A 15,881-nucleotide genomic window follows, 5' to 3' on the forward strand; every position below is an offset into this window, starting at 1 on the left:
CCTAGAGGCTCCACACAGCCCGTCCCTCTGTGGGAGGGCTTGCCCTTCACCTCCCCCTGCAACCTCCCAGGTCCCCCCTGTTCCTGACCTCACACCGTCGGTTTCCTCCACAGCATGGTCCTCAGCCTTTCACATGCCCACATTTATTGTTGATTTCACCCGCTGCCCCCCATAGTTCCTGCTCCAAGAGGCCAAGGACTATGTCCGTCCTAGTCACCTGACCCAGGATACCAGGCACCTGAGTCAGGAACGCTCAGGAATATTCGTTGAAGGATTAATAAAATGACCAGGCCAGTCTCCCACCACTTTGGATTAGGAGCAGCACCCTGCTGAGTTCAAAAAATCCTTCCTCCCTCTCCCACACCAGGAGGACAGAGGGCGACCAGGACCAGAGGCTCAGGACAGGCAGCCTCCCCAGGGTTTTATTTAGCAATAGTTCCAAGCGACAGAAAAGGCGAAAGAGAACAACAGCTATCCAGGTTTGCCAGATTCACTTGTTATGCTTCTTTGCTCTCTCTTTCTCTCTATACCCAGCCTCCCTGTACACACACACACACACACACACACACACACACACACACACACACACACGTTTTATGGCTGAACCACTTAAAAGTGAGCTGCAAACCTCATTAGCACATACCTCCCACCTTACACAAGACCTCTATCACCACCCCCAAATTTAACATTGAAACAGTCACATTATCTACTATCCAATCACTTTCACATTTCAATTGTTCATAAATGTCCTTTGTAAAAGCGGCAGCCCCACCTCCCATCCAGAACACGATCCCCTCCGGGATCATGCATGTACATTCAGTTGTCACGTCTCTTAAGCCTCCTTTAATCTGGAACCATCTCCCCAGCATTTTTTGTCTTTTGTGACACTGACATTTCGAAGCAATGTCTTGTCAAATGTCCCACATTCTAGATCTGATTGTTTCTTCCTGCTAAAGACTTGTCAGCTGGCAAAGTCCGCTGTGCACACGCACGTGTACAAAATCACACAACCCTGTTTCGGTTTCCTAAAATCTATACTTTGGGACATCTTACAGGAAAAAAAAAGCTCTGACTCTCTTGAAAATAAAAAAAACAAAAAAGAACATGTGGTGGCTCTGGCCGTGTTCCCACACGGCTACAGTCAGCAGGGGCTGAGGTGCAGCCACCGGTCCCCAAATCCCTACTCGGTGTGATGTGACAGGGGCTGCCTCGCTCACTCATGTGACTGGCATGGCCAGGACCCAGCCCAGGCCACAAGGGGACAGATGGTCCACGCCCACCAGAGGCTCTTACTTCTTTGGGGACCAGAGGAATCCCTGATGCTGCATTAAGCTCCAGCGCAGTTAGGAACTGACCCACCTCTGCCCAAGAAGGTAGCTGTGTACTTCCCCCCAAGCGTGGGCCAGGGAAGGGTGTCTTGGGCCGTCCACAATGCCCCAGGGGATATCTGGGCACCTGTCTAACTGCTTTCACAATAACTCAGATGTTTCAAGTCCACTGCGTGTGGCATGCTCGGAATGCAGGCGATTCACCTCAGGGGACCTGGCCAACTTCTAACCACAGAGGGTCACCCCGCCAAACGAGACAAAATAAATCCAGCGGATGCCCGGCACTCGATGTTACCAAAATATTCCTTCATTTGAGCTTTGTTCTTAGACTATTTAACGTCATTTCAAACTCAAAACCATGAAGACAACACCCGAAGTCCACGTCCCAAGACTCAATAACCACAAAACAAACAAAGCCAAAATATCCTCAGAATTAAAGGCAGCGCCCCCCTAACCCAACTGCTGTCCACCTGGAGAGCCGACTCCCTGGCAGACCACGGCCAGCCGTGCCTGCGAAAAGAGACATCTTTTCTGCTCATCTCTGTGGTGTCACTACTGGTTATGAGGCTTTGGCTTTTAAAGAGTTCATTAAACCCCAGTGTGAATAACGCAAGACATAGTCTCCAGGTCGTACAAGACAGGCAAGGGCTTGATTCAGCAAACGAGCACGTCCCAGTGGTCTGTTTTCTTCAAAGACGTGTTTCGCTGCAATCCACCCAACCAAGGAGAGAGGGAAGGACTCACTTTTTGGGAAGCCAAGTACTCCATGCCCCGGGCCAGCTGGTAGGTGCACGACACCAGGTCCTTGAACGTCATCTGCTCCTCAGGAACCCGGCTGATGTCATAGGAGTACTCCATCCCGGGCGGCCTCCGGGCACGGAGGTATTCCCGCAGGTTGCCCTTTGAGGCATATTCGACTATGACATAGAGCGGCCCTGTGGACGAGAACACAGGTTGGAGAGGCAGGGAAGCCCGGATCTGCCCTGGGGCAGCTCAGCAAAGGAGTTTTACTTATTCCAACCCAGTGCTTTATCATTTTTTAAAAAAATTTAAACCTACAGAAAGCACACACAGAAATAGAACACCTGCATTCTAATCTCCCCCAAATGACAACCAACGTTTGGCCGAGATAGACTCAACAGTCTTTAAGAAATAAAACAGCGATACTACAGTGAGTGTCCTTTCCCTGTCTTGCCCAGCCTCTCACCTGCACCCTCCTGGAAAGCAACAGCTACCATAAATTTGGTCCTTGTAGTGCATTTTAACTATTTTACAGATACCTATGTATCAATAAACAACGTATTATTTTTAATCACATCAATGAGTAATAAAGACATAGCTTTGCACCATTTCCGCCCCCCCCCCACATATTATCTTTCTGGAAGCCAGTCAGGCTGATAAAAATAGATCTAGATCATTCCTTTTAACAGTTACATAGATTCTATCATATAAATACACATTTATTTCTCCATCCCCCTATGGGTTGTTTCCGGGTTTGGGCAATTGCAAACAGGGTGCAGTGAACACCGCTATGCACGTCTCTGTATATATATGTGCAATAATTTCCCCATGGTATAGACGAGCCTGTTTTTGTGTGTAAATGTTACTGGCACACAACGTGGCCCATTCATTTTTGTATTGTCTGTGGCAGCTTTCTCACTGCGGCAGCAGAGATGGGTAGTTGTCACAAATCCGAAAATATTTACAATCACCCTTTACAGAAAAAGTCTCCTGACTCCTGGTATAGACCTCAAAGGGAAACTGCTGAGGCAAAGACACGCATCTTCAAGTTCATTAATTATCATCAGACTGATTCGCAAAGTGCCACAGATCATCCATGAGAGAAGCCAGGAGTCTCGCTCCCCTGAGGAAGATAATGTGCCCCTTCCTATCTATCTCCCCTCTTTCAGGCCACTTGTGGGAGCTCAGCCACCTGGTACCCATAACAAGACATGGGTTCCTCAATCCCCACTTTAAGGGAAGAACTTGTCAACCAAAATGTAGGATGTTATTTGGAGAAATCTCTCTTAGCATTTACAAAACGAAAACATAAGGAGGCTGCCTTTTCCGAAAACCCTCCAGGTTATGCCCTAAAAACAGGAGGACGCTATAGGCTTTCCCATCCAGAGCCGCCCAATGCCCACCTTCCCGCCCCCAGAACCCAGGCACAGTCATAACGTCTTCTTTGTGTTCGTGGCCAGGAACACTTCCTGACGGGTTTTGGTTTTTTGTGGTTTTTTTGGCCATACCACATGGCTTGTGGGATTTTACTTATTTTTTTTACTTATTTACTTTCATTTATTTATTTTTGGCTGTGTTGTGTCTCTTTTGCTGTGCAGGCTTTATCTAGTTGTGGTGAGCGGGCTTCTCCTCGCGGTAGCTTCTCTCGTTGCGGAGCACAGGCTCCAGGCACGAGGGCTTCAGTAGTTGTGGCACGTGGGCTCAGTAGTTGTGGCTCGCGAGCTCTAGAGCGCAGGCTCAGTCATTGTGGCACACGGGCTTAGTTGCTCCGCGCGGCACGTGGGATCTTCCCGGACCAGGGCTCGAACCCGTGTCCCCTGCATTGGCAGGTGGATTCTTAACCACTGTGCCATCAGGGAAGACCCAGCTTGTGGGATCTTAGTTCCCTGACGAGGGATTGAACCCAGGCCCTAGGCAGTGAGAGCTCAGAGTCTTAACCACTGGACCGCCAGGGAATTCCCCCTGAGGGGGTTTTTAAGGAAAACTTTAAACATGCACTTGAGAGGCCCTAGGAGCAAGATCTAAGAGTCCATCCATTTTTAAAACGATGCTGACATTGAACCCTGGGTCACGTGGATGAAAGCTCTTTTCCCTCCTACTCACCATCTTGAGTACAGGCTCCGAGGAGATTTATGATGTTTTTGTGTTTCCCAATCATCTTCATCATCTCCATCTCTGACACCAGATCAGAAAGGTCCTTCTCTGTAGCATCATCTAGGAACATTAGGTAAATTACAGATCAGTTTCCTCTAACTCCTTGGTTGCTACTGTTAGTTGATGAAAATTTGGTTGATACAGCATGAAAGTCAATTTTAGAACCAGAAAAACTTTCCAAATCATCTCCCTCATCTTACTGGTGAAGCGGGAAGGGCCCAGCACTGCCCCGCTCCGTGTCGAATAGCTAATTTGGGGTCAAGAGGGTCAAAAGTCAGAACAAATATATAGGCCTTGGATGCCAAGGCCAAATCTTTTCCAGCAAACCTCACAAACATGGGGGCATTTTTCTCTATCGTGAAATAATTCCATCCTCTGGCAGACCTAAGGTACCTGAGAGAATCACATCAAACTTCATGGGGCCTGAAAGCAACTGTGAGGACTTCCGGGGAGGAAGAGGAAGAGGAGTTTGGGAGCATTTCACATCACTTCAGACTTTCTCTGCACCACGTGCTGCTAAGCTGAGCCCTCGCAGCCCACGGAGCATCCACAGATGGATTCAGAGGACACCCCGGACTGAGGACAAAAGTGCGTGTGTGCGCCTTCTACGGGCTTCGAAAGGGGCTGGGATTCCCCTCCTAAAAAGTTAAGGTTTTAAAAACCTCTGCTCCATAATTTCAAGCAAGAATGGCTTAGGTTCTGCATACACAGGCTCACAGTTAGCTTCCAAAGAGTGGCTAGATTCTCCTGCAGGTATCCCCCTTTGAGCTAATTCAATATGGGGAAATCTGGGCTTACTAAAAAAAATGAGGTAAGGGTATGGACAGAAGCCATGCTGCATAAAGCTTTTTAGCTTCACAGCAGGAAGAGCAACACAACTGCCTGGAGTGTAAAATCCACGCAGACTCACGTGGAGGGCTGAGCACCTGCCCCTCAGATGCGGAGGCTCCACTGCGGTGACACTGTGGGGTCTCCTCTAAGCTCTGAGCCACCCGCTGGCTGTAAAAATGGCCACGTCATAAGGGCTCTGTGGCTAATGTCCTTCTCCATCCTAAGGGAAGGCCAGCCTTGAAATAACCAGAGAAAGAGAACTCCCAGACCTCCTTCTCCTGAGCTCCGTAAACCGAATCAGAAGCTCTGTCCACAGAGACCAGGAGCCTGGGCCTTCCGCATACTCGGCCCTGGTACATGGCCAGGGGCTGTCGGGACGGCCAGTGGGAGCCCACAGCTCACTGCACCTGCCACTCACCAAGGCAAAGGCACAGGAGGCAGGCCCAGGCCATGCAGGATGCAGGCAGAGGGCTGGCTGCCTCTGTGGGTGGAGCTGAGACACGCAGGGTGCGAGAACGCAGTCCTCCCAGGCATCACACCCCAAAGTGGGGAGCAGCTCAAAACACCCTAGTGTGCCTTGGGAGCCATTCAGATCCATAGCTAAAAAAACAAACAGAAAAAAAGCACCCAACACTTTTTTTTACTATTTCCACCTTGCTCCCTCCCCTCAGGGAGAGACGTGGTGACTATCCCACAAAAACCCATGAAAGAGGGCTTCCCTGGTGGCACAGTGGCTGGGAGTCCACCTGCCGATGCAGGGGACACGGGTTCGTGTCCCAGTCCAGGAAGATCCCACATGCTGCGGGGCGGCTGGGCCCATGAGCCATGGCCACTGAGCCTGCGCGTCCGGAGCCTGTGCTCCGCAACGGGAGAGGCCACAACAGTGAGAGGCCCATGTACCACAAAAAAACCCAAAACAAAACAAAAAAAAAACAACCCATGAAAGAAAGAAAAAGCCTAGCCCCCAGGGCGTCCACAATGCGTGAGGCACCCCCCCACCATGTCCCAAGAACAGACCTCTCTCCTCTGGGACACGTGGGGAAAACTCAGCTTGGGGTGTCCTTTCTGAGATGCCTCCAACGGGATTTATAATGCAACCATTCCCTGTAACTGCTCTCATAAAAGAACACTGTGGGAGGATGAAGTTAATGGTTAAAAGTTCTTTAAGCTCCTTGGACGCAGGCATGAAGCAGGGTTGGAAGGTTAATGCAGAGACATTCAGGCTCCCACGAACGCCACTCGACGTTTACATCCCTGGGTAACGGCTCACACGTCCCAGAAGGCTCTGGACCAGCACCAATCCGGTGAGTCCCCTTCCAGCTTCCCAAGCGACTCCCACAGACAACGTCATCCCTGCTTTGTTCCTCCTGCAAAGGAGCAAGTGTGTCCTCCTCTCCCTGAGCCTCCTTTCTCCCTCTAAAAGGGCCAATTTTCCTTCATTTGTAAATGAAGGTTTGGGTCCTGAATCCGACACACCAACACTCATCTAAAATAATCAATTCTACGTGAGTCGATACTTTCTAAGCACTTACAAATATAAAGGGAATGAGGCTGCCACTTTCCAATACAACTGGCTTTTCTTTTTTATAAGTGCACACAGCTCAAGATAAATAGTCTGTCCGAGATGCTGATTTATACTGAAAACTTCTCAACCCCTAGGTCAGCTATGTGCTCTCTAACCCCCTGCCATGACAGAGTTCACATGCCACAAAAGGAACATTCTTGATAAGGCGTCCTCACCCTGCCCTTCCCCCACCCTCCCCACCTCCACCCCACTCACCTTTCAACATCTTCACGGCCACAGTGACTGCTTCCTTGGGCTTCTCTTTGTCAATTCCCACTGCTTCAGCCATGACCACTTGCCCAAAGCAACCTTCTCCCAGGGGTTTGCCCAGCGTCAGCCTAAATGTGTAAAGAGAGGATTAGCAAACAGCATCTGGTGTAGCGAGGGAAATTCCAGAACTCAATATAAAAATCTTTCAGCGGCTTACAAAAGCATGGAGCATTTATCATATGGAACTAATGAGACTTGGGGTACACATGCGCTTGAGTATTTTCTTAGTGACGTTTTAGAGAATGTCAATTACTGCTGGAACAGCTATTGAATTTCACATTTGTATTCTCCATTTATTTTCTTTATGGACGGTATCCTTGCAAGTGAGGTGGTCAGCCTTCCTAAGTGCTAAAAACAAGGAGCTTTTGATCTTGAGCCTATCGAATTTTCATAATTTAGGATATCTCAAAGAAAACCATTAAAGCTGTTATTTTTTGTCTCTGTGATGTCTTTAAAAATCGCTATTATTCGAATACCAATGGATTTTATGGTCACATTCTGGGCCAAGTTACAAGATATGAATCTTAAACGCATTTCAAGGGATCTCTATTTTTTCATTAAAGGAAAAAGGAAATGCTAGAAATTGGGGGCATTTTTTTTTTGACATAATCGTTTAGAAATCCTTATGACTACCCAAAATTAATAATGAAGAAAATCCAAAGCGAACACAACACGCTAAATTTCTAAGCTCAGAAGCTCTACATACATCATACTAATAGCCATATAGACTCCTTGGGCATTCCAGAAACCAACCGAATGGAAGAGACTTTGGAATACTTATGAATGCGGTTTTTTCAGTTAAGCATAACACAGCAAAGTACCAAGCTGCCACTAGTAAGCGGTATTTTTGCTAAGTACGCAATGGCTTGCAGAAGTCACAGCAAAGACCGAGGGCAGTGTGTGCTATGCTGAGGTCATTCCCTTTCTATCCTGAGCTAAAATTAAGTTTAATATCTTGGCAGAAAATAAACATTTGCATTGGAAAAATGGCTAATTTATGTCCTACTGCCCTGCTGCTCCAAGCATGACAATCCTTTCTTTGTACAACGTCTGCCTCCGATCTAATAAACTGCTTCTAAATAGGCTTCATTCATTGGAAATCTGCTTCCCCTACGGTTGTGCTAAACACTCTTTTGAAATGCTCTGCACTCAGATTTTCCACACTCCGGCTACCCCGGGTGGGAGCTAACAGACAGACGGTTACTGTTGCCGGTGGCGTCACAGGTGGCAAAAACTACAGATTGAACCTGAGAGCTGCAGTTTCTTAAAATATGATCACAGCTCCCAAACTCAGTCCTATATCCATAGGATGTGCACATTAACCCACCTACTTGTTTAATCAAACCAGGGAGCTGGGAGGGCTCACGAGAAACACCCCCTTTCCACATTCTACAGGTAAAGAAATCATTCTTTGTTTTTTCTGGTACCTCACTGGTAAGTGTTCAGTAAACAAGTACTGAATGAATGAACAGTACACACATAAACTGGAAATCATTTCCGTTAACACTCTAACAGAATGATACAGGTACAATAACTTGGTTCTGACGTATGCTGCACATGAATAAATGAGCTGTTTATTATTTAAAGTAACGAGCCAGTAGAAAACAAAGCTGGCTGGAGCTGTGTGAGTCAAAATTACAAGTGCCCTGGAAGCTATCTCTCCTTCCAAAGAGAGCGCATGATATCCAGCCCCTGGAAAAGCTTATCTTTGTATTTCCAAATTTGTGTATGAGTTCCTTCTCTAGTAATTAGGCACTTCTCCGACATAATCTCAGGGAGATAGTACAAATGTCAAGACCAATAGGGTTGCTGTACATGAGCAAGTCAAAAGCTTATTCCAGCTGATTTGATGCAGGTGTATAGTCAGCGATTTCTACCCTCCATTATTCTCAAGCTGTTTGGACTCTGATTACTACAAGAGAGACCCCGGAAATGAGCTGTCAGCCCTTCAGTGACCATCGTATTCATTTCAGAAGGCGAGTCTGGGGGCTGGTAGCCCAAGATCTGTCCACTGACTCGATGCCCAGCTCTGCCATCTTGCTGAGATCTGCAGTTCAGATCTCTCAGGTTATGAAGGGAAATGGAAGGAAGGGAAATTCACATGAGCCAAGAACTGTGCTCAGTCCTGGGAGGTCTGTACCATGACCTTCATTTCATAGAAATGAAGTTCAAAGAGAATCAGGGAACTCACACAAGGTTGCCCAGCCACTGGCTGGCAGAGCCAGGATTCCAATCCAGCCCAATAGAATCCAAAGTCCCTGAACTTGAAGCCAGACCAAGAGACACACAGCTCCCAACAATGCTTTCAGCAGAGCCCAGGTGGCCACACTTTGAACATCTGACTGGAACACATCAATATCATCCAATAAGGAAAACACTAGGGACCACAAGAAATTCGATGTCAAGTACCGTATTTGAAGATTTCCAGCCCAATATTATATTAATAACTATTAAAAACAGCAACACTGGGTGAAGATTCTTAAGGCAATTTATATGCTAGACCTAATTTCTCTAAGGAAATGAACTGTAGAACAGACATGTTCTAGGAACCAGAAGTTGGAATGTCAACTCTGTTTTATAAATGGGATAATCCCACTTTTATTCCATTTGACTGGGTTTGAATTATCTAGAAAGTTAAAAAAAAAAATGCTAACAAGGTACCATTTTGTTTGGGGATCAGCCATGGCTTAGTAGCTCTGTTTTAAAAGAACTATTACAAAAGAGAGAGAGACAGAGAGAGAGAGAGAATTAGTTCTTTGTTTTTCTTAGAGTTGGTTATTTACATACAATCTTACCCACTCCTGTTGACATCATCACAGCAAGACCTTGGCAGTTAAGGGTAATAAAAAGAAAATGTCAGCCCAATATCCCCATTTTATACTTAATCCCCATTCAGGGATGTGCCCCATAGAAGTACTCACTTATCTCTTGGAAACTCCCATTTTGGATCTTCTGGCAGCTCGTACTCGGAGACCCCCGCCAGCATGGGGGTGTCTGCTGTTGAGGAGAGGCGAGTTGTAATCCTCACCAGTGGGGTATTGGAGTTCATGGAGGAGCTGGACTCAGCAGAAACCTGGATACAAAATACAAAGACACAGATGTAATCCTGGCTCCACCTGAGAAGGCTGGAAGCCGGCCAGAGCCCTGCCAGCCAGTCAGCTCTTAGAAAGGGGGGAAGGTGAGGGTTGGCCAAAGTCGTGAATTGAGGACCAAAACCCTGGATTCCAACTCCTCTGTCTTCCCATCCATGCAGTACGTGCTAGATTTCATCCAAATTACATGGTCCTAAGGCCAGGTTTCCAAACAACAGTTTTAGAGAGTGCCTGATAAAAAATGTCTTCTTTCTGTCCTAATTCCTCAAGATAATCACTTGAGGACATAGAGACAGACCCCATATGGGCTTCATTCTTGCCTTTTTCCCCGTGCCTCTACTGGAGCCCCAGATTATCAATCTCCTGCCCATAGACCAGCAGGGATGGTGAATCAATGCTGTGCTTATGAGATTCCATAAAAACTTCTGGAAAATCAGCTCTTCAATCAGCTCTATCTTTTGAAATGTAAGCAGAATACCTCAAGGAACTAGCTCTAGGATTTGAACGTGAAAAGCATTCCAGTAGCTCCACATGCCTTTATTCAAGGTCACCAGAGACCCAGGCACTGGGGACCACTATCTGCTTCTCCCTGGTCCTTCTGGGAACTGGTTGATGCCCAGGCCATTTGCAGAAAATCAACCGCCTCTTGTCAACTTCAGTTTCAGAAACTAGTGGACGAAGAGTCAAGGGAAAGAAAAATACCTCTTTATTCACAATCTCGTGGGAAAGCTCCTCTCCCCCCGGGAAGCCTGCAGGGCTTCACTGAGTTTTCTCATTTACTCTAATCCATTATAGTCCGCATTTGATAAAATGGTTATTTCTTAAATATATCATCTTCCCTGTGCTGGTTTCTGTAAAGGAAAACACCATCGCGGGCTGCCTGACCATCACCTTATTCCAAGGCGTGAACAAGACTCTGGCCCGAGAGAGCTGGAATCTGGGGTTTGACGCGACCCCTCAAACGTGGTTCTGTCCCCTGCATGACTGCCCACATCAACCCTTCTTCCCAGCTGTGCTTACAAACACTTTTTAAATCAAGGTGGCAAGGACCAAGTAAAGATGAACATATTTAATGGAGATGAACTTTCAAGGTGGAGCCTGGACCATTCCCACGGGGAACCAGAAGACTGTACTTTCCTGGGAACGTCCTACTTAAAAAATGTTGATTCTCTCCTTTTTAAACCCAGACTGCCCTTAAAAAGCAGGTAGGAAACCTGAGAAGATGTCCAAGAATGGATCCGGAGGGAATCATTTTAGGAATAGGAAGTTGGTTTTAGTATTAATAGCAAGAAGTAGGCAATTTTTAACACAGAACTTCTATTATCTTTTTAAATGTACATTGAAAACATTTCTGGGCCTTTTGAGCAGTCTTTTGTCAAAGGTTGTTATTCCTAAATTTTATTATGCAGACAGTATGATCAATGTTTATTCACTGTGAGCATAGTAAATAATTTTTTTTTAAGGAACTGAACAATCATTAATTTTGGAGCTGAGAGGGGCCTCATGAATAGATATGGTTCTAAGAGGCTGAGGCTTCACACCCAAGTGTCTAGGCCACAGAGGCAAAACAGCAGAAGCAAAAAGAAAAAGACGAAAAGCCCGTGGAAACGACCTCCGCAGTGCGCTGACCTCGGCTGCAGGGCCCACCAGTAACATCCTCAAGATCTCCACAGCCTTCACTGACCACATATACATGTCTTGAGCTCCAACTGCAGAGAAGGGCTCAGAAAGATTCAAGGAATAAGTTGGGCTAAAAATAATTCCCCAAATCCTAACGCCCTGAGTCGGTTTTGAGCTATGGACGCAAAAGGAGACTGGTGTTCTCAGAGACAAAAAGGTCTCCCACGTGAAGAAGCAAAAATCACCACTCATTGCAGTGGGAACCGGGCTTGAAGATGACAGGCAAGAAGATTCGGAACAGCAGTCAAAGTCAGCCTGGCAATGAGACAGTTACTGGCCCCAACCAGACGAGGGCTGGCAGATTTCACAGACGAACACCCCCTCCATGGCCAGCAGCGTAGCCCTCCTTGCTGGACCGCAGGGTGGCCAGAACTCCTGTGCATGGTGTGCTGGGATCGTGGTGAGGGAGAAACCCCTGGGGCGGTGATGAGGGGAGCAGCTCTGGGTGAAGAGGCCCGTCTGGCCTTCCCTGCCATGTCCTCGCACATCACACATGGTTGAGGCTTCAGGACACAACGTAGAGTAGAGTAGCCTTCCCATGGCAAGGTGTGAGGACACAGGCACTGAAAACAAGCCTCGGGAAGGATATATAAGAGCCTTAGCCGTGGTCACCTTTGGGGAGAGAGATTATAGGACGTTGAGGGACGGGGTGGACTATGTCTCATTTCAGAACTTCCTAAACCATCTGAATTTCATTCCCATGCATATGTATCTCTTTTACGTTCTATGAAAACAAAGCACTTTTCTTTAATGACAAAAATATTTTTAAGAATAAAGAGGATCTGGACTGAGGCATGGAACTGGGGGGTGGAAAACAGGGCATATGCTTAAAATAAACTGACTTCTAAAATGAGTTAAAATAACGAGATCACTGCTGTCGCCCCTTCCCTGGGCTAGAGGCTGGGTGCTGGGGCGTCTTTGCATCCTTCCATGTGGGTACCCAGTGACCTCCCCTAGCCAAGCAGCCAACCCTAGCTGGTGCCCTTCCCCTGCAAACTGTTTATAATGTGGGGCCGTGAGCCGGTGGCGGCATCCTGACCAAGTGCACCACTGCGGGCTGTGGGATCCCTGTTCCAACAGTAACTGTGAGAGGTTTAGCAAGTCACTTGACGTTCCTCAGCTCAAGTTTCCTCACCTGTTAAAGGGAGACCAGAACAGTTCCCACATCACAGAATTACCGTGATGGTAAAATGAGGTCACACCCATAAAGCGTTTGGTGCTACGCCTGGTGCTTGCTGAGAGCTCAGTCAGCTTTCGCTACCAACCCCACAATGGTTTCTCTTAGCATCTTTTTAGAGTCATTTGCTGCTCAGGTCCAAGGGAGCTTAGATGGCCCCTCCCCCGGGGAAGCCCAAGGACTTGGAGCCCAAGGCTGTTCCGTGTGTGAGGTCCTATGACATGGTGTGCAATGGGGGAGAGAGAAACCCCACCGGCGTTAAGGGCAGGACTTGCCTTAATGGTGTGAAAGACGATCCTCTGCTTACAGCCAGGATGCGCCGGGGGCTCCAGTGAGCAAAAAAGCAAACCCCAGAAATTAAGGACCCAGGAGTCAGGGCACGGTCCCAGGGCAAGAGGAAAGCTGGAGAGCAGGAAAGTCCTCATGACTAACAGGGCTTAGAGGCCACTTCAGAAAGAAAAACGAAACATCCAGTCAGAAGTTAACTGCTCTGCGGCTAACCTGTGACCCCAAAGGAATCTTTGCCCACAGACCGTGACAAAAGTTCACACCCATATACATCTTCCCCCACAAACCCTAGGGTTAGATTGTCTCCAACAAGGTTTTAAGGTGAGAGCTTTGAAAATGGAAAACCTTTCCAAACTTAGTTGCTGTCACTATGATTAAAGTTATGGAAATTTTGCTCACATTAAGTGTAGAGGTTTAGATTCCATGTACAGATCTGGAAAATACTTTTGTAAAACACACAAAGAGAAAAAAGGTTAAGAAAATGCCCCAAGTGTAAGAAACGACAGAATTCAATCACTCTGTCTGTGGACGTATATCTTAATTTCACCTCCATGCATTTTTACTATGCTTTTAAAATCCCCTCTGAGACTGTAAAATATGACTGGCTTTCTCTTCACTCCGTTTTACTCCGCGTGCTAACGTGTTTGCAGGGCTGGCACGACCCCTTGCAGGCAATTCCTCCGTGGAACACCGTGTTTCTGGAGCTTCTCTCCTTTGGACCACACTCCTTAAGGAAATCCAGTGTCCACCTCTGAATCCTACTTCTGCAGCCATGTTAGATGATCACTTTTTTTTCTTGGCACAAAAACATCATCCTCCCTATCAGATATGCTTCTTCAATTCTGGGTTTCCTTTTTATCTAATTTTAAAATAGCCCATCGATAGAGATCATTTAGTTATGTACAACAATAAACATTAACAGTCTAAAACAAGCTCTTTTTTCCCCACTCCCAAATCCTGGCAGGCACTTTTTTAGCATGTTTTTTCACAGTCTCAATTCAGCTTCCTCACTTTCCAGAATCTCTTTACCATAAATTCCTCGTGCCATAAATCAAGCCTTTAACTAAATGTGCTTTTTGTCTATTTCCACGGTACATAAAGGAGATTAAGCAAGGAAGCGGGGGTTTTTTTCTTTTCTTTTTAAAGGGCCACCGAGAAACTATGTTATCTTTTAATACTAGATTCAATTCAACAATGAGAGGGGGGCCCACAGAGAACAGAGCAGACAGAGGCACAGATGCCACAGGGAAGAGGTATGAATATTTGTGTGCTTGCTTATTCTGAGGACTCACAAACGGACCACAACCAGCCAGAGAAACCCTCCGACTCTCAGTCCACGGGTCCGCATTCCCAGACCAAAGCACAAGGTCCCAGAGTTAACACAGGTTTGCTATAAGCCCTGCCCATCACTCCCCGACGGCAGGCAAAACGCCTTCACCACCTCAAGCTGAAATAAAGGTCCAAGGCGTGTGGGGACGGGATTTTTTTCCTTCCAAAACACATTTTAGGTAAAGAGGCAGGGTCGTTGATCTGGCACGCGCTTTTCTCCCTTAGCAAGTCTCCGTCTCCCCAAACCTCCCCCCAGGACTCTCCAGAGTAAACCTATCAAACCCCAACCGGCTGGTCTTCCTAGAAGAACGCACCCAGGTCCGAGCTTAGCCAAACTGTTGTGTCTTCTGGAAGCAGAGAGGACAGAATGGCCAAATGGGGGCTGGGAGGGCCAGGTGCCCACACAAAAGGGCAAATTCCAGTTAAACCATCCATGACCATCTAATTTCCCACATGCTTTCTGGAACTGGCGAGGTTTCATTAGACCACTTGATTGACCAAAATATAGAGAATGTTCCGAGATCACGCTGTTTAGCTGCTAGGTAGTAAATGAGCTTCTAGAAGTGGGACTGCCTTTCACGGAGTTCGGTATGTTTCATAGCCATTCATACCCAGCCCCGAGAACTGGCTCCTGAATCACACAGGCCATCTTTGTCCTGTTCATGACGCCCCTGGGAATGTGCCATCTGCCTCAAAGACATTGTTATGAAACATGACCTTGACAGCCCTTGATTTTTCTCTGGCTTTCAACCTATCTGTGTCGGCAGCCAAGAGGGTGAAACTGAAGTCTGAAAAAAAAAAAAAAAAAAAAACAAAAAACAAACCTGCAGCCCCTTCTGAGATGCTGGTGGTGGTGAGACAGCATGAGCTACACCCATGTGCATGTCCCCACCCAGGAGCTGTGTTTATCTGCTTATGGAGACAGTTGAAGCTCCATCGTGCTCTATGCAAGTGTCTGTTCCAGAGAAAGAGGCTGATGTGCTCCCTGAAAACCAATTCAACAAACGCAGCGAGGCTGCTCGCCTCCTGAGCAGACGTCTTCAATTCCCTTCACACCCCTCCCTGCCCCCACCCAACCAATCTGTGCAAAACGCGGGAAGGGTAGCCCTCCCTGTAATTCACGGATGTGCAAGGAAGGCTTCACAACGGCCACGCCGTCCACCGGCAGCCCTGGAAACCTGCACACGAGCCGACAGGCTCACGCAGACGCCCCTCTCTGGACTGGCTCCTGCTGGTCCCCTTGCCTGAGCCCCAGCTCAGAATGTGGGAGGACCCCCGTCAAGGGGAACCAGGAGATGCCCTGTGCTACCCGCCTCCCCCGACCTAAAAGTTGTTTCTCTTTCCCCAAACATCAAAACGCATAGAGTCGGGCTTCCCTGGTGGCGCAGTGATTGAGAGTCCGCCTGCCGATGCAGGGGACACGGGTT

General features: G+C 47.4%; 1 protein-coding gene and 1 long non-coding RNA gene across 10 annotated transcripts in view; one reads left to right on the forward strand and one right to left on the reverse strand.

Moving 5' to 3' along the window:
* Positions 1 to 15,881, forward strand: part of LOC309795153 — a 399,522-nt gene that overhangs the window by 145,161 nt on the left and 238,480 nt on the right. The window lies entirely within an intron of this gene.
* The window catches only part of FGFR2 (fibroblast growth factor receptor 2), a 105,230-nt gene that overhangs the window by 13,815 nt on the left and 75,534 nt on the right, over positions 1 to 15,881 (reverse strand). For all 9 annotated transcript variants that reach the window (XM_082611596.1, XM_082611595.1, XM_082611593.1 and 6 more), the window contains 4 exons: positions 9,810 to 9,961; positions 6,835 to 6,956; positions 4,173 to 4,283; positions 2,073 to 2,263 (listed from right to left, as the gene is read on the reverse strand). In XM_082611596.1, the coding sequence (XP_082467722.1) occupies positions 2,073 to 2,263; positions 4,173 to 4,283; positions 6,835 to 6,956; positions 9,810 to 9,961 (576 nt within the window). The remainder of the gene's footprint in view (positions 1 to 2,072; positions 2,264 to 4,172; positions 4,284 to 6,834; positions 6,957 to 9,809; positions 9,962 to 15,881) is intronic.

Source organism: Mesoplodon mirus (genome assembly GCF_964341445.2).
Source record: "Mesoplodon mirus genome assembly, chromosome: 2".
Classification (NCBI taxonomy): domain Eukaryota; kingdom Metazoa; phylum Chordata; class Mammalia; order Artiodactyla; family Ziphiidae; genus Mesoplodon; species Mesoplodon mirus.